Source organism: Mus pahari, chromosome X (assembly GCF_900095145.1).
Source record: "Mus pahari chromosome X, PAHARI_EIJ_v1.1, whole genome shotgun sequence".
Classification (NCBI taxonomy): Eukaryota; Metazoa; Chordata; class Mammalia; order Rodentia; family Muridae; genus Mus; species Mus pahari.
Window position 1 is genome coordinate 145,581,368 of NC_034613.1, and position 21,762 is coordinate 145,603,129.

General features: G+C 39.5%; 1 protein-coding gene across 9 annotated transcripts in view; it reads right to left on the reverse strand.

Annotated features, from left to right (window-relative positions):
- Frmpd4 (FERM and PDZ domain containing 4) overlaps positions 1-21,762 on the reverse strand; it is a 972,353-nt gene that overhangs the window by 131,470 nt on the left and 819,121 nt on the right. For all 9 annotated transcript variants that reach the window (XM_029534155.1, XM_021187619.2, XM_029534150.1 and 6 more), the window contains 2 exons: positions 6,520-6,680; positions 296-398 (listed from right to left, as the gene is read on the reverse strand). In XM_029534155.1, coding sequence (XP_029390015.1) covers positions 296-398; positions 6,520-6,680 — 264 coding nt within the window. The remainder of the gene's footprint in view (positions 1-295; positions 399-6,519; positions 6,681-21,762) is intronic.

The following is a 21,762-nucleotide window of genomic DNA, read 5'->3' on the forward strand; positions in this document are numbered from 1 at the left end:
GCTGTCCTGGAACTCACGATGTAGACCAGGCTGGCCTCGAACTCAGAAATTCGCCTGCCTCTGCCTCCCAAGTGCTGGGATTAAAGGTGTGCGCCATCATGCCTGGCTTGCTTGTTTGTTTCTTTTATTAGTGGACAGTATCACTGACATTTTTATAACAGGAATATGTAGGCTCATGATTCTGTACTGTACTGGCTCACAGAAAACTGTTGCTCTTCCAGATAAGACCTAAGAACCATGCACAAGCCTTGTGAGAAAGTATAATGAGGTACAGGTGAGTGCATACGTCACCTACCTGACCAGGTCGATGACTCTCTCTCTTGGCGCAGCGCTGACTGCTTCATCATTAATCATTACAATCTGATCTCCTGGGATCAGCTTGCCTTCTGAAGGGCCACCTGGAGACAGATGAGAGCAAAACACACACGTGAGAATTCCTTTGGCTACCCACCTAAAATTTCTTCCTCTCATTATGAGCAAATTATGCTCTCAGCAAAAACGTCAGGGTATTCTTTGGGACTATCTGAGGACCAGGTTGCACTATGACTTGTCAGGATTCCTGGGAGTAGGACTCGGGCATCTGTGGATTTTTAAAACTTCACCAGCAAGATTGATACTAGGCTCTTAGTTCTTCTCACATATTTCCTTCATTTTATGAGTGTGGGTATTTTGTTTGCATGCATGTTAGTGCACCACATGTGTGCAGAGGCCAAAAGAGGGAATTAGATCCCCAAGAACTAGAGTTATAGACAGACGTGAAATGCCATCTGGGTCATGGGAATTAAACTCAGGACTTCTGCAACAGCAAGTACTTTTTACCTGCTAAGTCATCTTTCCAGCCACCCTTTGTGTGATTCCAGAGGCAGCAATAGAAGAATCTCAAGATATATCTTCACCCGTATTCTTCAACAACTACTAGGGCATGACTAGATTTGAACAAAAGTGCATGGATTTGTTCCTTTCAAGTATGGAGACAGTATACTCAACCATAGGATGTTAGTAAAGGCATCTTATAAAATTTGGCTGTGTGTTAAGTACTGTTGGGACAGGTTAAACGAAGTGGAGGCAAATTCTGTAGTTTTGATATTAACTGGAATTGAAAACAGTTTCATCACAAACATTGAAATGATTGCTTGAGAGGTTAAATGAGGAGGCCCAGGGGCTGGAGAGATGGCTCAGAGGTTCAGAACAATGGCTGCTCTTTAGGGGACCCTGGTTTAAATCCTAGCAGCCAGGAGGAGGCTCACACACAGCTGTCTGTAATTGCAGTCTGGGGGAATCAAGTGATTTCTTCTGACTTCCTCCAAGAGCACCAGATACCCAAGCAGTACACAGACACATGCAGGAGAACACACATGTGTATAAAATAATAAATAAAATACAATAAATAAAGTCAGTGAAGGAAGGAGACCTATTTGTGATCTAAGTTTTTAACAATAAATTTGTTCCCATGTCAGTAGCAGAGGGGTGTGGTTGGTCAAATATGTAACTTCAAGTGTGCATGGATGTTTGTCTATGCTCATGGGCCCTGATATCTCATGGTTAGTGGCATTGTCTGCTGTTGACATTTGGGCAAATTGTTTATGATCAGTACAACAGCCAGGCCTAGATGTGATGGCCTGACAGTTCTGGATGTCATGGGGTGCTTCATTTTTTTTTTAGTTGGATTCCTAAGGAGAGAATAAGAAACTAATGTTTCTTGGGCAGTTATGGTGCCCATGGCTATAAGCATAATGTTTCACTTGGTAACCTCACTGAATATTACAACAATTCCTCCAACAAAATGAGAGAACTGAGCTTAGTAGCAAAAGAATAGGCATGAAGGTACAATTATATCAGGATGCATTGCAAGTTCAGAGGGGCTGACTTCTCTTTTGAACTCCCTCTTGCAAAACAAGACTTAAAACCACATCTGTGTGAAATTCACAACTGTTTTGAAAATTGAAAAGCCTAAGCAATTGCTCAGATTATTCAACTATTTGAATTATCCCCCCATGTACAGCTGGATGCAGTTACCTCCCAAATACTGACATGGTGCTGTGTGGTACTATATAATTTTCACCGTATTTCCAGAGAGACAGCACTAGGCAATAGGTATAGTTAGAATACTATCTTCCTAATAAGTTTACTACTCATTTGATTAAAATTGGAATGAATATTTCATGACCAGAACAAGAAATTCAAACTCCTTTGGTTATTCTCCAGACGCTCTGACACTTGGCCTATGTGCCACTCGAACTGTACCATCAATTTGTATTTCTGGGGAGTGAGGAAATAGGGAACTTTAAAAAGCACTTACATAAGTGATAGAAAACATTATTTTTGTATCTCTAGGCACTGAGAATTAGTGTTTGCACACAAGGAATTCAGAAAGAGTACTTGAGAAACAGATTCCAAACATCTGATTATGTACAACCAGCCACACCTATTCAGTCAAGCAAATGGTTATAAATCAAATGCTGGTTAAACACAGAAACATTTTTTTGACATGCTGTTTGAAGGGGGGATTTCAAGTGTTTTGGTGAGAACACCATACTCAAACAATAGGACATATTCTTAGGTTTCACCTGTGAGTTTTATCTGCTTTTGATGAGACCAGGTCTTGTTCCATAGCTTAAACTGTCTGGAACTCAGTATGTAGCTCAGGCTGGGCTTGAATTACAGTTATCCTCCTGAATTAGCCCCCTGAGTTCTGGGAGCACTGTCATGAGTCACTATATTGTTGACTTATTCCTTTAGATCAAATGGCAATATTCTTGGTTAACCAAAGCAACTTAAATCAAGAACTCTAGAAGAGGTAACACACAAATCCTTCCCGAATATGAAATAATGGCCTCCTTCAGAGAATTGTTACACCACCATTGCTATGATAACAGGGTTGTGCTGTATGAAAAAAAAATCTTGTCATGTTGCTAAAATCACCTGGGACTTGAATAGAGTTACTTTTATGATAGACAGTTTATCTGACCAACACTTTGACTCAAAAATAACCAGAAGAAGGACTTTATGCTCTTTTACCACTCTCCTCAAAAATGATGGACAGTGGGTGTTATAATCTCTCTAAGCAAAGAAGAGTTCAGGACGTGAAAAAAAAAGGTAGAGATTTTCCAGTGCTTACAGTGTCTGCTTTGGCACGTACAGAATTCTGTCTGTGCTATATGTCTTCCTCATCTCTGGGAAAGCTGGTTTCTAGAAGTATGAGTTCAAGAGATTGCTTTCTTTTCTATACTACCACAATGTGTGTGTGTGTGTGTGTGTGTGTGTGTACTTGGATCTATATTATAAAACATAAAAAGAAGCACTCATATTTGGAAAATACAATCCTCAGTAGTTTCAAACTCAGCATTCACAGAGTCAGAAAATATGAATCACATCTAAGGAAGCATAAAGCCCCGAGGACAAAGTAAGGAGCTTTGTGTTGGCACAGCTTGGAATGAAACACTCTTATCAGCTACCATATAAAGTGCTCAGCTGTATTTGTGGTCCTTGAGTCATCCAGGTTATGTCAAAAGAATGGGAAATTAAAAATTTAATCAACTTTAAAAAATCTATATCATTTCACTAGTTAACTTCTGTTTCCTATCATTGCCTGACTAAAAGTCCAGACACTTGAGAATTCATTAATAATAATCCAGAAGTTATGGAAGTATCTCTATGTACAACCCAATAACTTGCTAAATTAGATGCTATGAGAATCCTTATAACATGGATAACACAGAAAATTACAACCAACTGAAAAGCAGGGGCTGGACATGGGTATTACAAAGCCTAATAAGAGCCAGAGACAGTACTCAAATTTGATTAGTATTACAGGAGCATCTGTGCACTTTGTAAATGACATTTCTATATCTTGTATGAATGTGTATGGTGCATGTATATGTATTGTAGGTTTTGTGCATATGTATGTTTATATATATGTGGAAGCCAGAGATTGATGTCTAGTTCTTTCTTCACCATTGTCCACCTGACTCTGAGACACAGTCCCTCACTGAACCTGTATATCTATTAACTAGCAATGGGTCCTTGGAACCTACTCTCTAGTCCTACCCCATCACTAGAGTTACAGATGTGGGCCACCATGCTTTGCTTTACATGCCTACTGGGGATATGAGCTCAATTCTTCTTGCCTGCATAGCATATACTTTACTCATTGAACCATTTCTCTAGCCCCCAGAATCTATCTTATTATGTGTAGGACCTTACTATTGAATTCTGTTACTGATTTGCAAAAGCTTCAAAGTAATGACAAAGGAGATAAGTATCCTTTGTCCATTAAAATAAAGGCATAAATGTACATAATACACAACCAAAGCAATTTTTTTCCAGAAAAGTAGAGTGAGTCTATTGTGTTGATAGTGGAACAGCTTGAGATACAGTGTACTGTCATATGATAGCATTTAAGAGATGTGATGTCACCTCCATTGAGACGTGGGAGCCTCTCATATCCCAGGTCTCTAGGCCTTTCTAGAGGTTCGCCCCTAGCCCTACCCCCAGTAGCTGCATATTTCTATTTATTCTCCTGGTCCTCTGGGCTTTCCTCCTGTCTTCCCCCATATCTGATCTTGCCCCCACATTTCCCTTCCCTCTCCCCTCTCCCACCCAGGTCCCTTCCTCCCTCTGCCTCCCATTTTGTACCCACTTCTAATTTGGATTGAAGCATTCTCACTTGGGACTTCCTTCTTGTTTAACTTCTTAGGGTCTGTGAGTTGTAACATGGGTAGTCTGTAATTTTTAGCTAATATCCACTTATCAGTGAGTACACATCATTCCTGTCCTTTTGGGTCTGGGTTATCTCACTCTGGGTATTTTCTATTTCCATTCATTTGCCTGCAAAATTCATGATCTTAGCCAACATGCCCAATAGTGGGGAGATGGAACCTGAAGAGACCACCTCCAGTAGAGGGATGGGGACACCAACCCACCATCAGAATTTTTGACCCAAAGTTGTTCCTATCTAAGAGAAATACAGGGACAAAAATGCAGCAGAGACTAAAGGAATGACTGGCTAGCCAGTGACCAGCCCAACTTGGGATTCATCCTATGGGTAGGAATCAAAACCTGACACTTTTACTAATGCTATGCTGTGCTTGCAGACAGGAACCTAGCATGGCTGTTCTCTGAGAGGCTTGACCAGAAGCTGACTGAGGTAGTTGCAGATACTTAAACCCAAACATTGGCCTGAGGTCGGGGACCCCCTATGGAAGAGTTAGGGGAAGCATCGAAGGAGCTGAAGAAGCTTGCAACCCCATAGGAAGACCAACAGTATCAACTACCCTGGATTCCTGGGAGCTTCCAGAGACTAAGCCACCAACCAAAGAGCATATGTAGGCTAGTCCAAGTCTCCTGGCACATATGTAGCAGAGGACTGCTCTGTCTGGCCTCAATGGAAGAGGATATGCCTAATTTTGTAGGGACTTGATTCCCTAGGGAAGGGGGATGCTGAGGGATACTCTCTCAGAAGGAAAGGAGTGGAGGCAAAAATATAAAGCATGTAATGAGGGAGGAAGAGAGAGAGAGAGAGAGAGAGAGAGAGAGAGAGAGAGAGAGAGAGAGAGAGAGAGAGAGAGAGAGAGAATGTACACCAGTTAGTATATGTTGTGTAACAGATTATTCCAATAATTTTTCCTTCTCCCATTTGTAGAGTATTAGGATGATTCAGGCCTGGCATAACTGAATAGATCTGATTCAAATTACAGATTGGGTTGAACTGAGGTTCAGGCTTCAGGCTAACCAGATGCTTCCCCAGGAGTTTATTGTGGAGTTGAGGCTGTAGGAATAGCAGGCCCCCTGGGAAAACATACCTTCTTACAGCCATGACAGAGTTCAACTATACACATGCATCTCAAACTTCTGTGTTGATTGTATTCACCAATGTGTCATTGGCCAAAGTCATTTACTTGATCCATGCCAACAACAATGGGGCATAGACATTGCTCGCCTTTAGTGAGAATGAAAGGATGTGTATTCTTGTAAAATAATTCAACTGCCCCAGGAATAAATTATACTATAACCTGAATGTGATACTATGTTTTCTATCAGGTACTTACACCTGTTATGATGCCTGCCTATCATTATTCGCATTTCTCCATTCAGAAGTGATGCCATGGTTAACAGTGGTACTATCAATGTTTTCCCTGACCCAAGAATATGATGAATTTGGCAGTTTAAAGTCTTCTTGGAAATCAGGCATGGGCACACTGGCAGTAAGACTGCCATGAGCTTTATACTAGGTAGGGTTACAGATATAGTACCAAGCATATAAGACAACATACCAAAGTTCTGCTCCAGAATACCCCAATATACATATAAAAATACATACTTAGATATGAGAAATAAAGCCCATTTTGGTGACTCATTTCTGCCTGTCTTTTTTTTTTTTTTTGTAATCTTTTGGGGGATGGGAAAGTGTTGCTTCAGTTCACAGCCTGATCACTCACAGAAATGAACTGAAGTCATTCTTACTGGGTTTGACAACTACTAGTCTTTCTGAAAGACCACAGAGTGGGTTTGGATCCTTACCTGGTGTTACTGATCGAACGACCACTGGCTTTTCACTCCCTGCCACGAACCCAAAGCCCAGCACAGGGTCTCTCCTCATCTCCACCTTCCGTGGAGCTGGGGGGATGAGTTGGCAGCTGTCAAACCGAGGGTCATCGAATGGGATTGCCTGTGTCATGTGACTGTAGAAAAAATAAGACAAAAGAAAATAGTTATCAATGTGGCAGTTAGGCATTAGCTCTGAAATGAAACCTATTGTCACTGATAGAGAGTAGGAAAGATTTAAAGACTCTTTTATGGTCTATATATTGCTCCATGGGAACTCTTGTCATGCCCATGTTAGGGCTTTATACTGACTGTTCATACAATGTGAAATGCTTGTCCTACAAGTATTTGCAGGCTGCACTGCTGCCTCTGTTAAACTTCTGTTCACATACTACCATCTTATAGAAGACTACCTTGGAATACTATTTTAATTTTTTTAACCTCTTTTCCCTTTTTTATTATCTCTCTCCATTAAGGCACTACTTACCTACAAATGTACTACAGAAGACATTTATTTTTATGCTGATTTTTATTTTTACTTCTTTGCTTTCCACGACAGAAATGTACAGCCTTTAAGGACAAAATACTTAGTTGTCACGTTTCTAGAGCTGGGAGTGGAACCTGGGGCCTCTTACATGCTATTCAGCTATAGACCTAGTCTTATGAACTTAATTATATTCATGATATGTCTCAGCAACCTAGAACTGTGTCTGACCCAGAGCAGGTTTTCAACAGTAAACTGAACTGATAACCAGTGGTAAAAAGTTACTTCTTTGTATAACACTATCAAGGTTTAACTGAAATGCTGACCCATGGTCTCATAAAGTAACGGGCATTCAGCAAGAAGTATATATGGCACTTGAGCTTATCAAAGTTAAAATGACTTTTAGCTTATTTAATAATAAGTTAAAATATAGATGGTTGTAGTGGTGATGCCTATCCTGGTACCAAATACATTTTTCATTCTAAAAGGAACTAAGTGTTTAGGTCTTGACATTTACTTTGAGGAAAAAAAAACGATTTGAATGTTTTAAATGAATTTTCTCATTAACAGAAGTTTTGATAATAATTCAAGCTTGAATATCATATGGCATTTGGAAAGTATAATTCTCTTCAGTGGTGCAAGGAACTCTAAGTAAACTCAGAAAGAAGATGTGAAAATTGAAGGAAGATTTGTTAAGAAAAATTGTTCCAGTAGGAGAGGGAGTGGGATGAGAGGAGAGGGATAGAGGATAAGAAGGAGTAAGATTCATGATGTAAATGTATGAAACCATCAGTAGTAAATAATACTTAAAAATTCAAAGTGCTTTCAACTTAGAGTCACCCCACAGGTTAAGGGAACAGAACAGTCATTGTTATAACATTTGTCAACAATGAAATTAATATGAAAACCGTTAGGTATCTGTATGGGACTGACCTAGGACCTCTGCACATATGTTATAGTTGCATAGATTGGTGCTCTTGTGGAACTCCTAACAGTGGGAACAGGAGCTGTATCTGGCTCTGTTACCTGCCTTTGGGACCCTTTCTTCCTCGTGGGCTGCTTTGTCTAGCCTTAAATGAACAGGAGGTACCTATTTTTATTGCAACTTGGTGTGTCATGTTTTCTTCATACCCTGGGAAGCCTGCCCTTTTCTGAAGAAAAATAGAGGAAGAGTGGATGGGGGGGGATAAGAGGGGAGGAACTGGGAGAAAAGACGGGAAGGGAAACTGCAGTCAAGATGTAATAAATGAGTGAATAAATAGAAAAAAATTATTTAACACAGAAAAAAAAATGAGGTATCATCGCTCAAGTCCCCATGGCTGACAGGCCAGAATATCTAGTCAAAGACCAACACCTGCAACTCCTAGCAAAGTTATCATTCATGGTTGTCCAAAACAGCTTTCTTTTGAGGACATGTAACTTAACTTTATTCTACATTTATTTAATTATTCTCTCTGTGTCTCTCTCTCTCTCTTTCTCTGTCCCCCTCTCGTGTGTGTGTGTGTGAGTGTGTGTATGTGTGTGTGTTCATGAGCACACACCACAACTTGCAAGAATTGGTTTTCTTTTCCTACCATATGGGTCCTAGCAATTGAACTCAGGACATCAAACTTAACAGCAAGTAAGCACATTTATCCACTGAGATATCTCCACAGCACTCATTTTAACTTAAAATATTTTTTGTTAATAAGCAAAAGAATATCATTTTAAATTACTTTGGATGTTGCTGTTCTATATGCTGTCTGGACAATGTACTGTCTAAATGTAAGAAAGAAAGACAGGGAAAGAGGAAGCATTCTGTTCTTTGGTGCAATTAATAAGAGTTAGGGAAATGCAGTAAAAACCCTCTGGGATATATATATATATATATATATATATATATATATATATATATGTGTGTGTGTGTGTGTGTGTGTGTGTGTGTACATGCGCTTGCGCTAGGAAAACACAATTTTAAAATCTCCTTGAAACACAATGTAACTGCTTAAGACATGGAACATGAGGAGAATCAGAATGGATAAATGTGTTGTATGCTTTTTTTTCTAAGGTTCATCTCTGTTATGTGATTTATCTCTTGAAGACCTTACTGTGATGGAAGCTGTTTGACCATCTTCACAAGCTCTTTTCAAAAGCCATGACAGGAAACGAAATGAGCACAAAAAAAGAGGCCATGGCAGTGTGCACTCTAGATAACAGGAAAGGAGGACACAAATGATTTGGCATCTCTTATAGTAGCCCATTGGCAATTAAATTAGAATATTTTAAACATCTGTGGCTTTATTAGATTCTTTCTAGGAAACAATAAAGTAACAGCATTTAAAGTTTCAATATATTGTTCATTCAACAACTCATATTATTATAATTTAATAACAATATAATAATAATAACAGTTATTAAACATCAATTTCATACTAAGTATTGTTTGTTCTAAATGCTTTCCATATGTTAGTTTGCTTAATCCTTGAAGACAACTTCATAATATACTAATTTATTCATTTAGTCAATTTATTAAACACCCACTGGGTTCTCCATTCTGGGAATATAAAAGGAAAGAAAGCAGACAAAAACAAAATATTCATACCAGTTTATGGTTAGTAAGGAGAGAATTTACACAGAGAGGCTGGGCAGACAGCTACTAAATAATAGTGCTGCAAATTGTTCTACCAAGGGCCAGGTTAACATTTGGAGGAGGTGCTCTCAAGACATGGGGATCATGAAATGCAATGTACCTCATGGGAAGAAAACATGCCTAGTGATATCTAGGGGCCAGTAAGAGGTAGGTTGTGGGTTTGAGGCCATGATGGGGTAATAAAGGAATGATAGTGGAGATTCTACAGAGATGGTACAGGCTCATGTGTCTATTTGGTCTTTTGCTCTGACTAAACCAGTAACCCAATGGAAAGTCTGAATGTTAGCATTCTAACGTTCTAAAATTGATGTTATCTAATGTTATAATGTTAGCATTCTAATACCTAAAGTCTGAATAGTAGCATTCAGCTACTGTGTTGACAGCAGAAAGATTAGTACATAAGAAAAAGAGCACCCATGGACCATGGCATCCCTTCTGACAAATCATAATCGCTCACACTGGGGTGAGATGACAGAAGTGGTAGAGATTTGGGGGCTTTTTAATATTGTTGGAAACCAACTGATGGATCAAGAGTGAACATCTTACTCTGGAACTTTTCTCCTGCACATATGTTTTCTCTCCAAGCGTGGACGATGAGTACATGTTCTGAGTACATGTTCTGATGCACCTATATCATGACGACTTCTTTGCTCAGGAAACAGGTACTGAGATCTAGGATGGACCTTACAGAGCAGCATGATTGTTTGGAGTAAGACTTTGAAGTCAGGTGACCTGGCTTTGGGTTTTAATGCCACTGAATACTAGTCATATGACCTGCTTCCCTACTTCATACATCATTTGGAAAATGATGACAGTCATTATAACAATGTCATAAGTGAGATGTGCAAAGCAAACAAGGCATGTAAAGCACTTACAAAATGGCACATGGTAAGTGTTCAGAAGACAATGGCTTTTATTTTTATCTCCAAAGATCAATGAGTAGAAGGGAATGATTTTCAGATATGATAACATGATAAAAGCATTCCATTGTAAAATGTGAAAACCAATGATGCTGGTTAGTTTTATATCAATTTGCTATAAGAGTCATTTTGGAAGAGAAAATGACAATCGAGAATATGGGTCTGTAAGCCAACTCGGATGTATCCAAATGATTGATTGGTGAGCGAGGGTCCATTCCACTGTGGATACATCCACTCCTTGGTCCTAGGTGTTATGGAAGCTATTCTATGCAAATAAGAGTAAGCCATGAAGCAGCACTCTATCAATGCTTCTCCATCCGTTCCTGCCTCTAGATTTCTGCCCTGCTTGAGTTCCTGCCCTAACTTCCCTCAGTGATGGGATGTCACTTAGAAGTGTAAGAGGAAATAAAACTTTTCCTCCTCAAGTTGATTTTGATCATGGTATTTTATCATAGCAATAGAAACTGTAGCTAAGAAACCAACCTATCATTTCAAACAACTGTAGCTCAACTCTCTGGGTAACATGCCTCATTAGTTCAAGGCTTGCAATTAAAATGTTTAGATCCAATGCAATGGCAGAATAAATGCCAAAAAGACTTGTGATGCCCAAGGCAATACTATGCCAGGGGCACACAAAGAGAATGAAAAACAAAGAATGAAAAGATAGCATGTAGTACAGGGATAAGGAGTGAGCTGGAGGAACAGGAGTCATGAGAAGTGTTCAGAGCAGAGGCAGGCAGGGGCCTCCCTTTCTTAGATACTGCTTTCCTGTGTTGGCAGTATCTCGTGTGGGGCTGCATAGCTGCAGTGCTTTCCCTACCCAAATTCATTACAAACCAAAAGAAATGCATAGTTTCTGGTTGCTGCTAGTTTTTGCATTTGATGCTTATTAAAGATTTTTGATCCACTCTGTTTTGCTTGTATATTGAGAGAAAGCTTCTGATAGCACTACCATTTTCTTGCTCATCAGGTTATATTTTCAGATTAATGATCTCAAAGTTATCAGTCTCTCTTCTTTAGTAGATAGATTTGCACTAAGATATCTCCATACTATGAAATTCCAAGCTGATCTTTGTAGTAAGGCAAGAAACAAGGGAACCTGAACTTTTGAGATATTTTTTGGGGGGGTGAGGTTGGTTGTGAGTTTTTTTAAGGAACTTGAAAGCCACATATTTTCACCTCTTGACCAGTAAATTTTAATGCTGGAACTATAAGAATACAGTGGTGCAGTACATCAACCTTCATCCCTTCCCCAGGGCCCTACACCAAACACATACAAATAAGTCAGAAATCTATGACTTGAAAATAGAGGCTAATAATTGAGGTGGAAAATGTGCCCATTCAGATTAACTGAACAGTCTTGCTGTTTCTTAGGGGATTTCATTTCTAAAGGGACTGTGTGACTCCTGCTGATTGATTCCCCATGACAAAAGGAAAGGAGTTTCCTTTAATTTTGGAGCTTTCGCTCCTTTGTAACAGTAAAAGGATCATAAAAAAAATTGCATTGACTGGCAGAAAGCATACTTGAAGAAAACCTATAGTCTTTTCTTGGACTTGATACATCCATTAGAGTCAGCAAGATCCTTCTGTTGAAAATGTGCTGAGATGGAAGATTCTAGAAGAAAGAACCAAATTTAGAAACATCACCTTTGGTGTGAATATTAAGGTATCTGATCAGGCTTGTGATGGCAGATTGGTCACCTGAGAGGTTAAGACTTGAACCGAAAAGGATATAAATAGGCATCTGTGCCCGAGTTTAGCATGATAAGGTGACTTTAGTACCAAGAAAGTCCAGTTGTCACTTTAGGAGAGTACCAGTCACCAGCATTTATATCCTGTTCCCATCTCTGTCCTAGGAGCACTAGCCTGTGTTTCTGATTTCAGAGCTCAAAGTGAAAGCTGATTCCAAACCACTCTTCCTATGCATTTCCCCCCTGAAAGTATGAACTACTTGGTGGAAGAAAATAAAGCTAAAGACTCCAGTGAAGAGCAGAAACATTAGAAGTAGTAGTTTTGTGCTTTGCCTAAGAAGGTAGCAAGCCCCTCAGAATGTTGTAAAGAAATGGCAGAATCAGTGAAATTCAAGAGACTACATGGGTTATCACAGGAATGGACAATGAACAAGGAAGACACTGAGGTCTACTAGGATTTCTGCTCTGTTAAAGATACTCAGACATTTTGAATCTTCAACATGATTATATGTGAATGGCTAGCCCATAAGAATTCAATGCAGAATCCCAGATCTGCACTCCATTTCTGGGCCGCAGCTCATCCTGCCTTCCTGGAGGCCTGCTGCCACTTGGGAAAAAGAGGGGAGATACCCATGCCCCAATCCCCCACCTGCTGGGCCCCTAGCAAGCTCAGCAACCCTGAGATTGACTTCATTCCCTCTGGGCTCTATCTTTTGGTCAACAACTCTATCTGAAATCCAGGATTTACACTTCATTCCGGGCCACAGCTCAGCCTGCCTCCATGGAGGCCTGCTGCCACCCAGGACAACAAGAGGCCCTCTGCTATTAGAAACTGCCAGCTCTCTGTAGTTCCAGACAACAGCCAACATCAGAGACAACTGGATTGCTAAAGGCCAGCACAAGAACACAACCCACAAAACCCAGGGCAATATGGAACCATCAAAACCAACTTCTTTCCTGGATATTTTAACATACCTGAAGAGCAAGACAATGTCCTTAAATCTCATCTTATAAAGATAATAGAGGAAAGATTAAAGAGGAAATAAATAAATCTTTGTGTTAAAGAAACACGAAGAAAAATAAAATAAAACAGATGAAGGAAATGAATAAAACTGTTCAAAATCTGAAAATAAAATTAATAGACTTAGAAATAGAAGCAATAAAGAAAACATAAACAGAGGCAACCCTGGAGATGGAAAACCTAGGAAAGAGAACACGAACCATAGATGCAAGCATCAGCAATAGAATACAAGAGATAGAAGAGAGAATATCATTGATAGAAGATACCATAGAAAAAATTGATAGATGGGTTAAAGAAAATGCCAAATCTAAAAAGGGTTCTAATACAAAACTTCCAGGAAATCAGGGACACTATGAAAAGACAAAACCTAAGAACAATAGGAATAGAAGAAAGAGATCAGGGGGATCCCAAGAATGTCCTGCTTCCCTGAGGAGGTCTGTGGAATCCCAAGAACAATCAATTTGGAAGCCTGCCCCACCAATCCCTTCCCAGTCTGGTTCACCTGTGGCAGAGTCAGCAGAGGAAAATTGTATGCATGTGGTTCCAGGACCTCCACTCTGGGATTGTCTTTCAGTCCCCAAGAGTCTCCTGCTTTCCCATATAGGTCTTCAGGGTCCCAAGAACAAGTCACTGCCACAACCAATCCCTTGCCAGTCAGATCCTTCTCAAACACAGCTGGAAGTGGTGAACTGCACATGGTCCCCTGACCTGAACTGTCTGCATCTGAGCTCACTCCACCAACCCAAGGAGCTTTGGAGGACATCAAGAGTATCCTACTTTCCTGTGGCGGTCTTCAGGACCACAAAAACAACCATCTTGGAACCCTGCTTCACCAATCCCTTCCCAGTCTGGTCTGCCTGAGGCATGTCCAGCAGAAGTGAGTTGTACACACGTGGTACTCTAACCTCCATTGTCCAGTTCCTGGCTTGCCATTCTGTGCCAAGCAGGTCTGGGGGACTCCAAGAGCATCCTGCTTCCCCATGGAGGCCTGCAGGTGCTGAATGAACTACCAGCTTGAAATACTGTCCCACTAATTCCTTGCCAGTGGGATCTACTTAAAGCATAGCCAGCAGAGTTGGGTCCCCTGACCTCCATTGTCTGGCACATGGCTCCCCTACCTTCTCATAGATTCCTGTTGGTATCAGGAGCACCCAGACAACACCAGGAAAAACTAGATGGCTTAAGGACTGTGGAAGGACAGATTCAAGAGCCTGGATAATGTGGCACCACCACATCCCAGCAATATTGCTACAGAAAGCCCTGAATATCCTAACAAGACAGAAGCACAAGAAAATTACCTTAAACCCACTCATATAAAGATGATATAGGCCTTTAAAGAAGAAGTTAACAAATCCCTTAAAGAACACAGGAAAATACATTCAAATAGGTAGAGGCCTTTGAAAAGAAAATGAATAAATATAAAGAAATACATGAAAATACAATCAAACAGGTGAAGGATATAAATAAAATGATCCAGGAGCTGAAAATGGAAATAGAAGCATTAAAGAAAACGTATTTCTTTTTTATTTTAACTTATTTTATTAGATATTTTCTTCATTTATATTTCAAATACTATCCCGAATGTCCCCTATACCCTCCCCCATACCCTGCTCCCCTGCCCACCCACTCCCGCTTCTTGGAAATGTAAATGAAGAAAATATCTAATAAAATAAGTTAAAAAAGAAATAAATTCCATTGACAGTAGCATCAAAAAGAATAGTATACTTAGGAATAAATTTAACAACTATAAAACACAGTTTCTGGGGCTAAAGAGATGGTTCAGTGGTTAAGAACTCCGACTCCTCTTTCAGAGGTCCTGAGTTCAATTCCCAGAAACCACATAGTGGCTCACAACCATCTGTAATGGGATCTGATGCCCAATTCTGTTACATCTGAAGACAACAACAGTGTACTGGTATATGTAAAATAAATAAATCTTTTTAAAAAAGAAAAAAGAAAAAGAAAACATAAACTAAAGCAATCCTAGATATAGAAAACCTAGGAAAGAGAATAGAAACAACAGATACAAGCATCACAAACAGAATATAAGAGATGAAAGAAAGAATCTCAGGCATAGAAAATACCATAGAAGAAATTGATCCATCAGTCAAATTCAATGGCAAATCTAATAGAAAACTTCTAGAAACTGGGAACACTGTGAAAAGACCAAACCTAAGAATAATAGGAATAGAAGAAGGAGAAGGTTCCCAAATTCCAGAAAATTCCAGATAGTTCCAGAAAATATCTTAAACAAAATCATAGAAGAAAATATCTCTAATATAAAGAAAGGATGGCTATAAACATCAAGAGATTGGACCAAAAGAGATTGGACCAAAAGGGATTGGACCAATCCCGTACCCCACATAATAATCAAAACATTAAATGTATAAAATAAAGAAAGAATACTAATAGTTGTAAGGGGAAAAGGCCAAGTAACATAAAGACAGACCTCCTCTCAGAATTACACCCAACTTCACAACCAAAAGCTAGAAGTGCCTGGGCAAATGGATTAAAGACTCTAAGAGGCCACAAATGTCAGATCAGACTACTATGCCCAGTAAAATTTTCAATCACCATAGATAGAGAAACCAAGACAGTCTATGAAAACACAAATTCAAACAATACCTTTCACTAATCCAGCCATACAGAGGTTACTAGAAGGAAAACTCCAACACAATGAAGCTAACAACATTCAAGAGAACACAATAAATAAATAAATAAATAAATAAATAAATAAATAAATAAATTCACAGCATTAACATCAAAAGAAGAATCACACTACCATACCAACATCAAAATAACAGGAATTAACAATCAATGGTCATTAATATCTCTCAACATCAGTGGACTCAATTTCCCAATTAAAAAAACATAGGCTAACAGACTGGATACATAAACAGGACCCAGCATTTTGCTTCATACAGAAACACATCTCAGAAACAACAATAGGCATTGGCTCTGAGTAAAGGGCTGGAAAAATGTTTTCCAAGAAAGCAGATTCAAGAAACAAGCTGGAGTTAGCGTTCTAGGTCTAATGAAATAGACTTCCAACCAAAAGTAATCATAAGACACAGGGAAGGATGACTCTTCATATTAATTAAAGGAAAAATCGAATGAAAGGACTTCTCAATTCTGAACATCCATGCCCCAAATGCAAGGGCACACACAGTCATAAAAGAAACATTACTAAAGTTTAAACCACACACTGAATCTGATACATTAATAGTAGGATACATCAAGACTCCATTTTCACCAGTTTCTTCATTTGAGACCTTTCTAAACTTTCTCTAAAATTGATCATAAAATTGGTTACAAAGCAATTCTCAACAGATATAAGATTGAAGTAACCCCATTAATTTTACCAAATCACCATAGATTAAAACTGGACTTCAACAAAAATAAAAAGCCTATATACTATGGAAACTGAACAACTCTCTACTCAGTGATCACTGAGGTTAGAAATAAAGAAGTTAAAGACTTTCTAGATTTCAATGAAATCTAGAAAGTTTTTGATTATTGTTTTATTTCCTTATAAACATTGATGCACATACCCAAACTTATGAGAAACAATGAAAGGAGTGCTAAATGGAAAGTTCATAACACTAAGACTTCATAAAGAAATGGGAGAGTTCTCGTCCTAAAAATTTCAGTAACACATGAAAGCTCTACAAAATATAAGCAAACACACACAAGAGTAATAGAAGGCAGGGAATAATCAAACTCAGGGCTGAAAATATTCAGTTAGAAACAAATATAACAATACAAAGAACCAATAAAACCAAGAGCTATTTCTTTGAGAAAATCAATATGATAGGCAAATCCTTAGTCAACTAACTAAAAGACAGAGACATTGTTTGCAAGTTAACAAAATCAAAAAATCAAACCTTCACAGTCCTTCATCCCATTCCTCCTCTGCCCTGTCTCCAAGAGGAGCCTCCCCTCCCCACCTGCCAGGCCTCTACTCTCCCTGGGGCCTCAAGTCTCTCAAGGGTTAGGCATGTCTTCTCTCACTGAGGCCAGGCAGTCTTCTGCTATATATGTGTCAGAGGCCTCAGACCAGGTTGTATGTTGCCTGGTTGGTGGTTCAGTGTTTGAGAGATCTCAGAGGTCTGGGTTAGTTGAGACTGCTGGTCTTCATAAGATGCCTAACAAGCAGCTGACGGAGACAGATGCAGATACTTACACCCAACCATTGGATTGAAGTCAGGGACCCCTGCAGGTGAATTAGGAAAAGCCTGGAAGAAGCTGGGAGGATATGAAATAGCCCGGCAGGTCTCCCAGAAAAAGATTAAGAATATCAACCCATCCACAAAACCTTCAACCCAAATTGTGTCCTGCCTACAAGATGTACAGGGACAAAGAACAGAGGTGGAAAGAATGACTAGCCAATGCCTGGCCAAAATTAAGGCCCACCCAGTGGGCAAGAACCAATCCCTGACACTATTAGTGGTACTCTGTTTTGCTTGTAGACAGAAGCCTGTCTCCTGAGATGCTCCACCCAGCAGACAATGGAAACAGATACAAAGAACCGACAGTAAAATATTAGATGGAGCTCAGGGAATCTTGTGGAAGGGTTGGGAGAAGGAATGGATGCTCTGGGGGTGGGGGATAGGAACTCTACAGGATGACCAAGAGAGTCAACTAACCTGGACCCTTGGGGGCTCTCGGAGACTGAACCATCAACCAAAGAGCATACATGGGCTGGACCTAGGCAACCCACATATGTGTAGCAGAGTGCAGCTCAGTCTTCATCCTTGTCCTCCAACAATTGGAGTGGGTGCAGTCCCTAAAGCTATAGCTTGCCTCTGGACCCTGTTCCACTAACTGGACTGCCTTATCTGGCCTCAGTGGGAGTGGATATGCCTAGCCCTGCAGAGACTTGATGTGTCAGGGTTAGAGGATGCCCAGTTGGGCTTCCACCCTCTCAGAGAAGAAAAGAAGGGGGAGAAAAAGGGGGAGGGGGAAAAGACTGTGTGAGGGGGACTGGGATAAAAGGGGCAGTGATATAGATATAAAGCGAATAAATAAATAAATTACTAGAAAAAATAATTCAGTACAATAATTATATGTACATATACCATGTTAGAAATGAGAAACATATGAGGGAAAGAAGAAATCACAGATCAGAAACAAAATGACTAGGTAATCATACTTTGAAAGGAACATTATGATAGGAGGGTTAGAAATTCCTGTTAGTGAACATCCTAAATGTCCCTGTATCCAGAGCTACAGAGGTCAAGGGGCACAGCTACTTGGACATTTCTGTTTTCATGTCCTTGTGTTCTATTTCTCTTACCATGTATATGTTTTTATATTTAATTCCCATGTTTTGAGCAAATAAATCTGCAAGTCTCAGTCCTTAGAGATCAAATGAGGCAAACCAAATTTCTCCACTGAAGATGAGTTAATCTTTTTAATAGAAGTAACTGCACATAATGGGTTTTCACTGTACATAACAGTATGGCTCATGCTTTTTGCCTTTGTGAACATGTACCTCACAGGTTTACAAGACCTTAACCTTCACTAATCAATTCCACAGGCCACTGTCAGTCAATTTCCACAATGTGTCAGGAGCATTTAAAGATTCAAAGCTTAGAAACTTACATAGTCCTTGAAAGCAAAGAGATTCCAGGATGATTAACCTTACAATCACAAAAAACCTTTTGTTGGAGAGTATCAGAATGCTTTAGAATAAGCACGGTTTCTTTTCAATGGCATAGTCTAAATATGCAAAGTTCAGTTCATTTTAAAATAGTTTACAGATTTGATGTTGCCCAATTAGGAGATATGAACAGCTCCCCTTTAAACACGCAGCAAAACAAATTCTAATTTTTATGGTATTCTAAAAGAACAATGACTGAGAAAAATCTTCTGTGTAGTCTGTTATAAAATGACAGTTCTTAGAATGGTATGTTATTCTCAAAACAGAGACAAGCATGCAACCAAAGGAGCTGGGAAGTTGGCTCCATAGATAAAGTACTTCCTATGCAAACAAAATGGCCTTATATCCCAAAGAGTGCACATCAAAATGTTGTTCAGTGGGGCCAGAAAGACAGCAAAAAAGTGTTTACTGTTCTTACACAGGACCTGAGTTGGTTCTCAGCACCTACACTAGATGGCTCACAACTACCTGTTCCTCCAGCTCTAGAGGATCCAACTCCCTCTTCTGCCATCTTTGGCAATGTCACACACACACACACACACACACAGAGAGAGAGAGAGAGAGAGAGAGAGAGAGAGAGAGAGACTTAAAATGGAAAGCAAAGCTTTGTAGCCTGGCATAATGACACATACCTTTAATAATAAATGATCCTGAGGTTTTGATCCTAGCCATTCTGACTGGTGTGAGTGGAATCTCAGGGTTGTTTTGATTTGCATTTCCCTGATGACTAAGGATTTTGAACATTTTTTAGTTGCTTCTCAGCCATTCAGTATTCCTCAGTTGAGAATTCTTTGTTTAGCTCTGTACCCCATTTTTAATAGGGTTATTTGTTTCCCTGGAGGCTAACTTCTTGAGTTCTTTGAATATATTGGATATTAGCTCTCTATTGGATGTAAGATTGGTAAAGATCTTTTCCCAATATGTTGGTTGCCATTTTGTCCTATTGACAGTGTCCTTTGCCTTACAGAAGCTTTGCAATTTTATGAGGTCCCATTTGTCAATTCTTGATCTTACAGCACAAGACATTGTTCTCCCAGAGCTCCCAGGGACTAAGCCACCAACCGAGGAGTACACATGACTCCAGCTGCATAGGTAGCAGAGGATGGCCTAGTTGGACATCAATGGCAGGAGAGGCCCTTGGTCCGTTGAAGGTTCGATGCCTCAGTGTAGGGGAATGCCAGGGCCAGGAAGCAGGAGTGTGTGGGTTGGTGAGCAGGGGGAGGGGGAAGGGGGTAGGGGTAGGGGTGTTCAGACGGAAAACCAGGAAAGGGGAAAACATTTGAAATATAAATAAAGAAAATATTCAATAAAGTAAAAAAAATAATAAATGATCCACTCTAAGGAAGCATAGGTAGCAAACAAAGAAACAAAGCCCAAACCACCAGCTGTAGATGAAAGCACACACTTGTAGTCCTGGTGCTGGGAAAGCAGATACAGAAGGATCTCTGGGCTTTACAGACAATCCAGCTTACCCTGTGTACTGACCTCCAGATCAGTGAACGAAACTATCTTATTTAGGAAGGTGGATGGCATCTGAGAATCAACCCCCGAGGTTACTCTGTGTCACCTGCATGCTGCTACCTAGAAAACCAATGCAGCCCTGGTGAAGTAATGTTGACTGCAGCAAAATGAAGCTCCCAGGGTAAATTTAGACATAGTCCCTGTTGAAAAAAAATTGGTGCAGAAAAACCTAACCGAGCTCACATGCCAAAAATGTACTTGCTTTTAGAGCAAACCAGTAGAGTGGCTAGGGAAATTTATTGTCTTCTAATAGAAGTTGTTGGCTACCAGCCGATGATAAACTTTACAGAGTGGTCTTCTCAGGAAAAAAAAAGATATTTTAATGATGAGTGAGAAAGTAATTTGATTTTTTTCTACATAAATTTGGATTGTGCTAAGCATGGAGGAAAACAGATGTTTGGATGTAACAGTTGTCTAATTGTTTTATTGAAAATTATGCAAATATATACAGATAGAAGCTGCAGTCTTTGAAAACATGGAGATGGATTTCTCTAACCTGCTTAAAAATCTTCTAATTGAAACATTCCAGTGGGCTGTGGAGTCATTTGGTAAATACAGGAAAAGGCAGCATTTTCCATTTGGTTTGTGAGAACACTTGATGGGCATCAAAGAAGCTTCCAGTTGAATTCCTCCAATCCTTAGCATAGATGAAATGTAGCCACCACATAGGCAGCCCAGGACTGCCCTTTGTCCACTTGTCCCTTTAGAGTTATCTGTGGCTCCTTTTCATTCTCCAATGATTTGATTCACATCAAGTAAAGAATTAAGCTGAACTCACACGACCTTCTTCTTTTTTTTTTTTTGCAGTAAATTGATGAAGCATGATATTAATAAAAATCATCTCTAGTCACTTAGCTGTCACTGAAGACATTCAGTGATTTAATGCAGCAATGATACCAAAATGATTTTAAGTGATTAAAATATCGATCTCACTTTCATTTTACTTTTCTTGATTTGTTTTGTTGTTTCTGTTTCTTTAGTTTATTTGGGGGCTGAGACTTGCCATGAAGTCCAGGCTGGACTCAAACTTCAATCTCTCTACCGCCGCCTCTCAAGTATTGGTGGTATGTGTCTATGCCACCATACTAAGCTCAAGTCATCATTTGAACAAACCTCATTTAAATATATTTTAAACATATGCTTCAGAATCCTCACTATATTCATGACATCAATTACATAATTAACTAATATAAGTGGGTAGGAAAGATACTCTATGATTAAGAGTATTGACTGTTCTTCTAGAGGACCCAGGTTTGACTCTCAGCACAGAAATGGTAGCTCACAACCATTT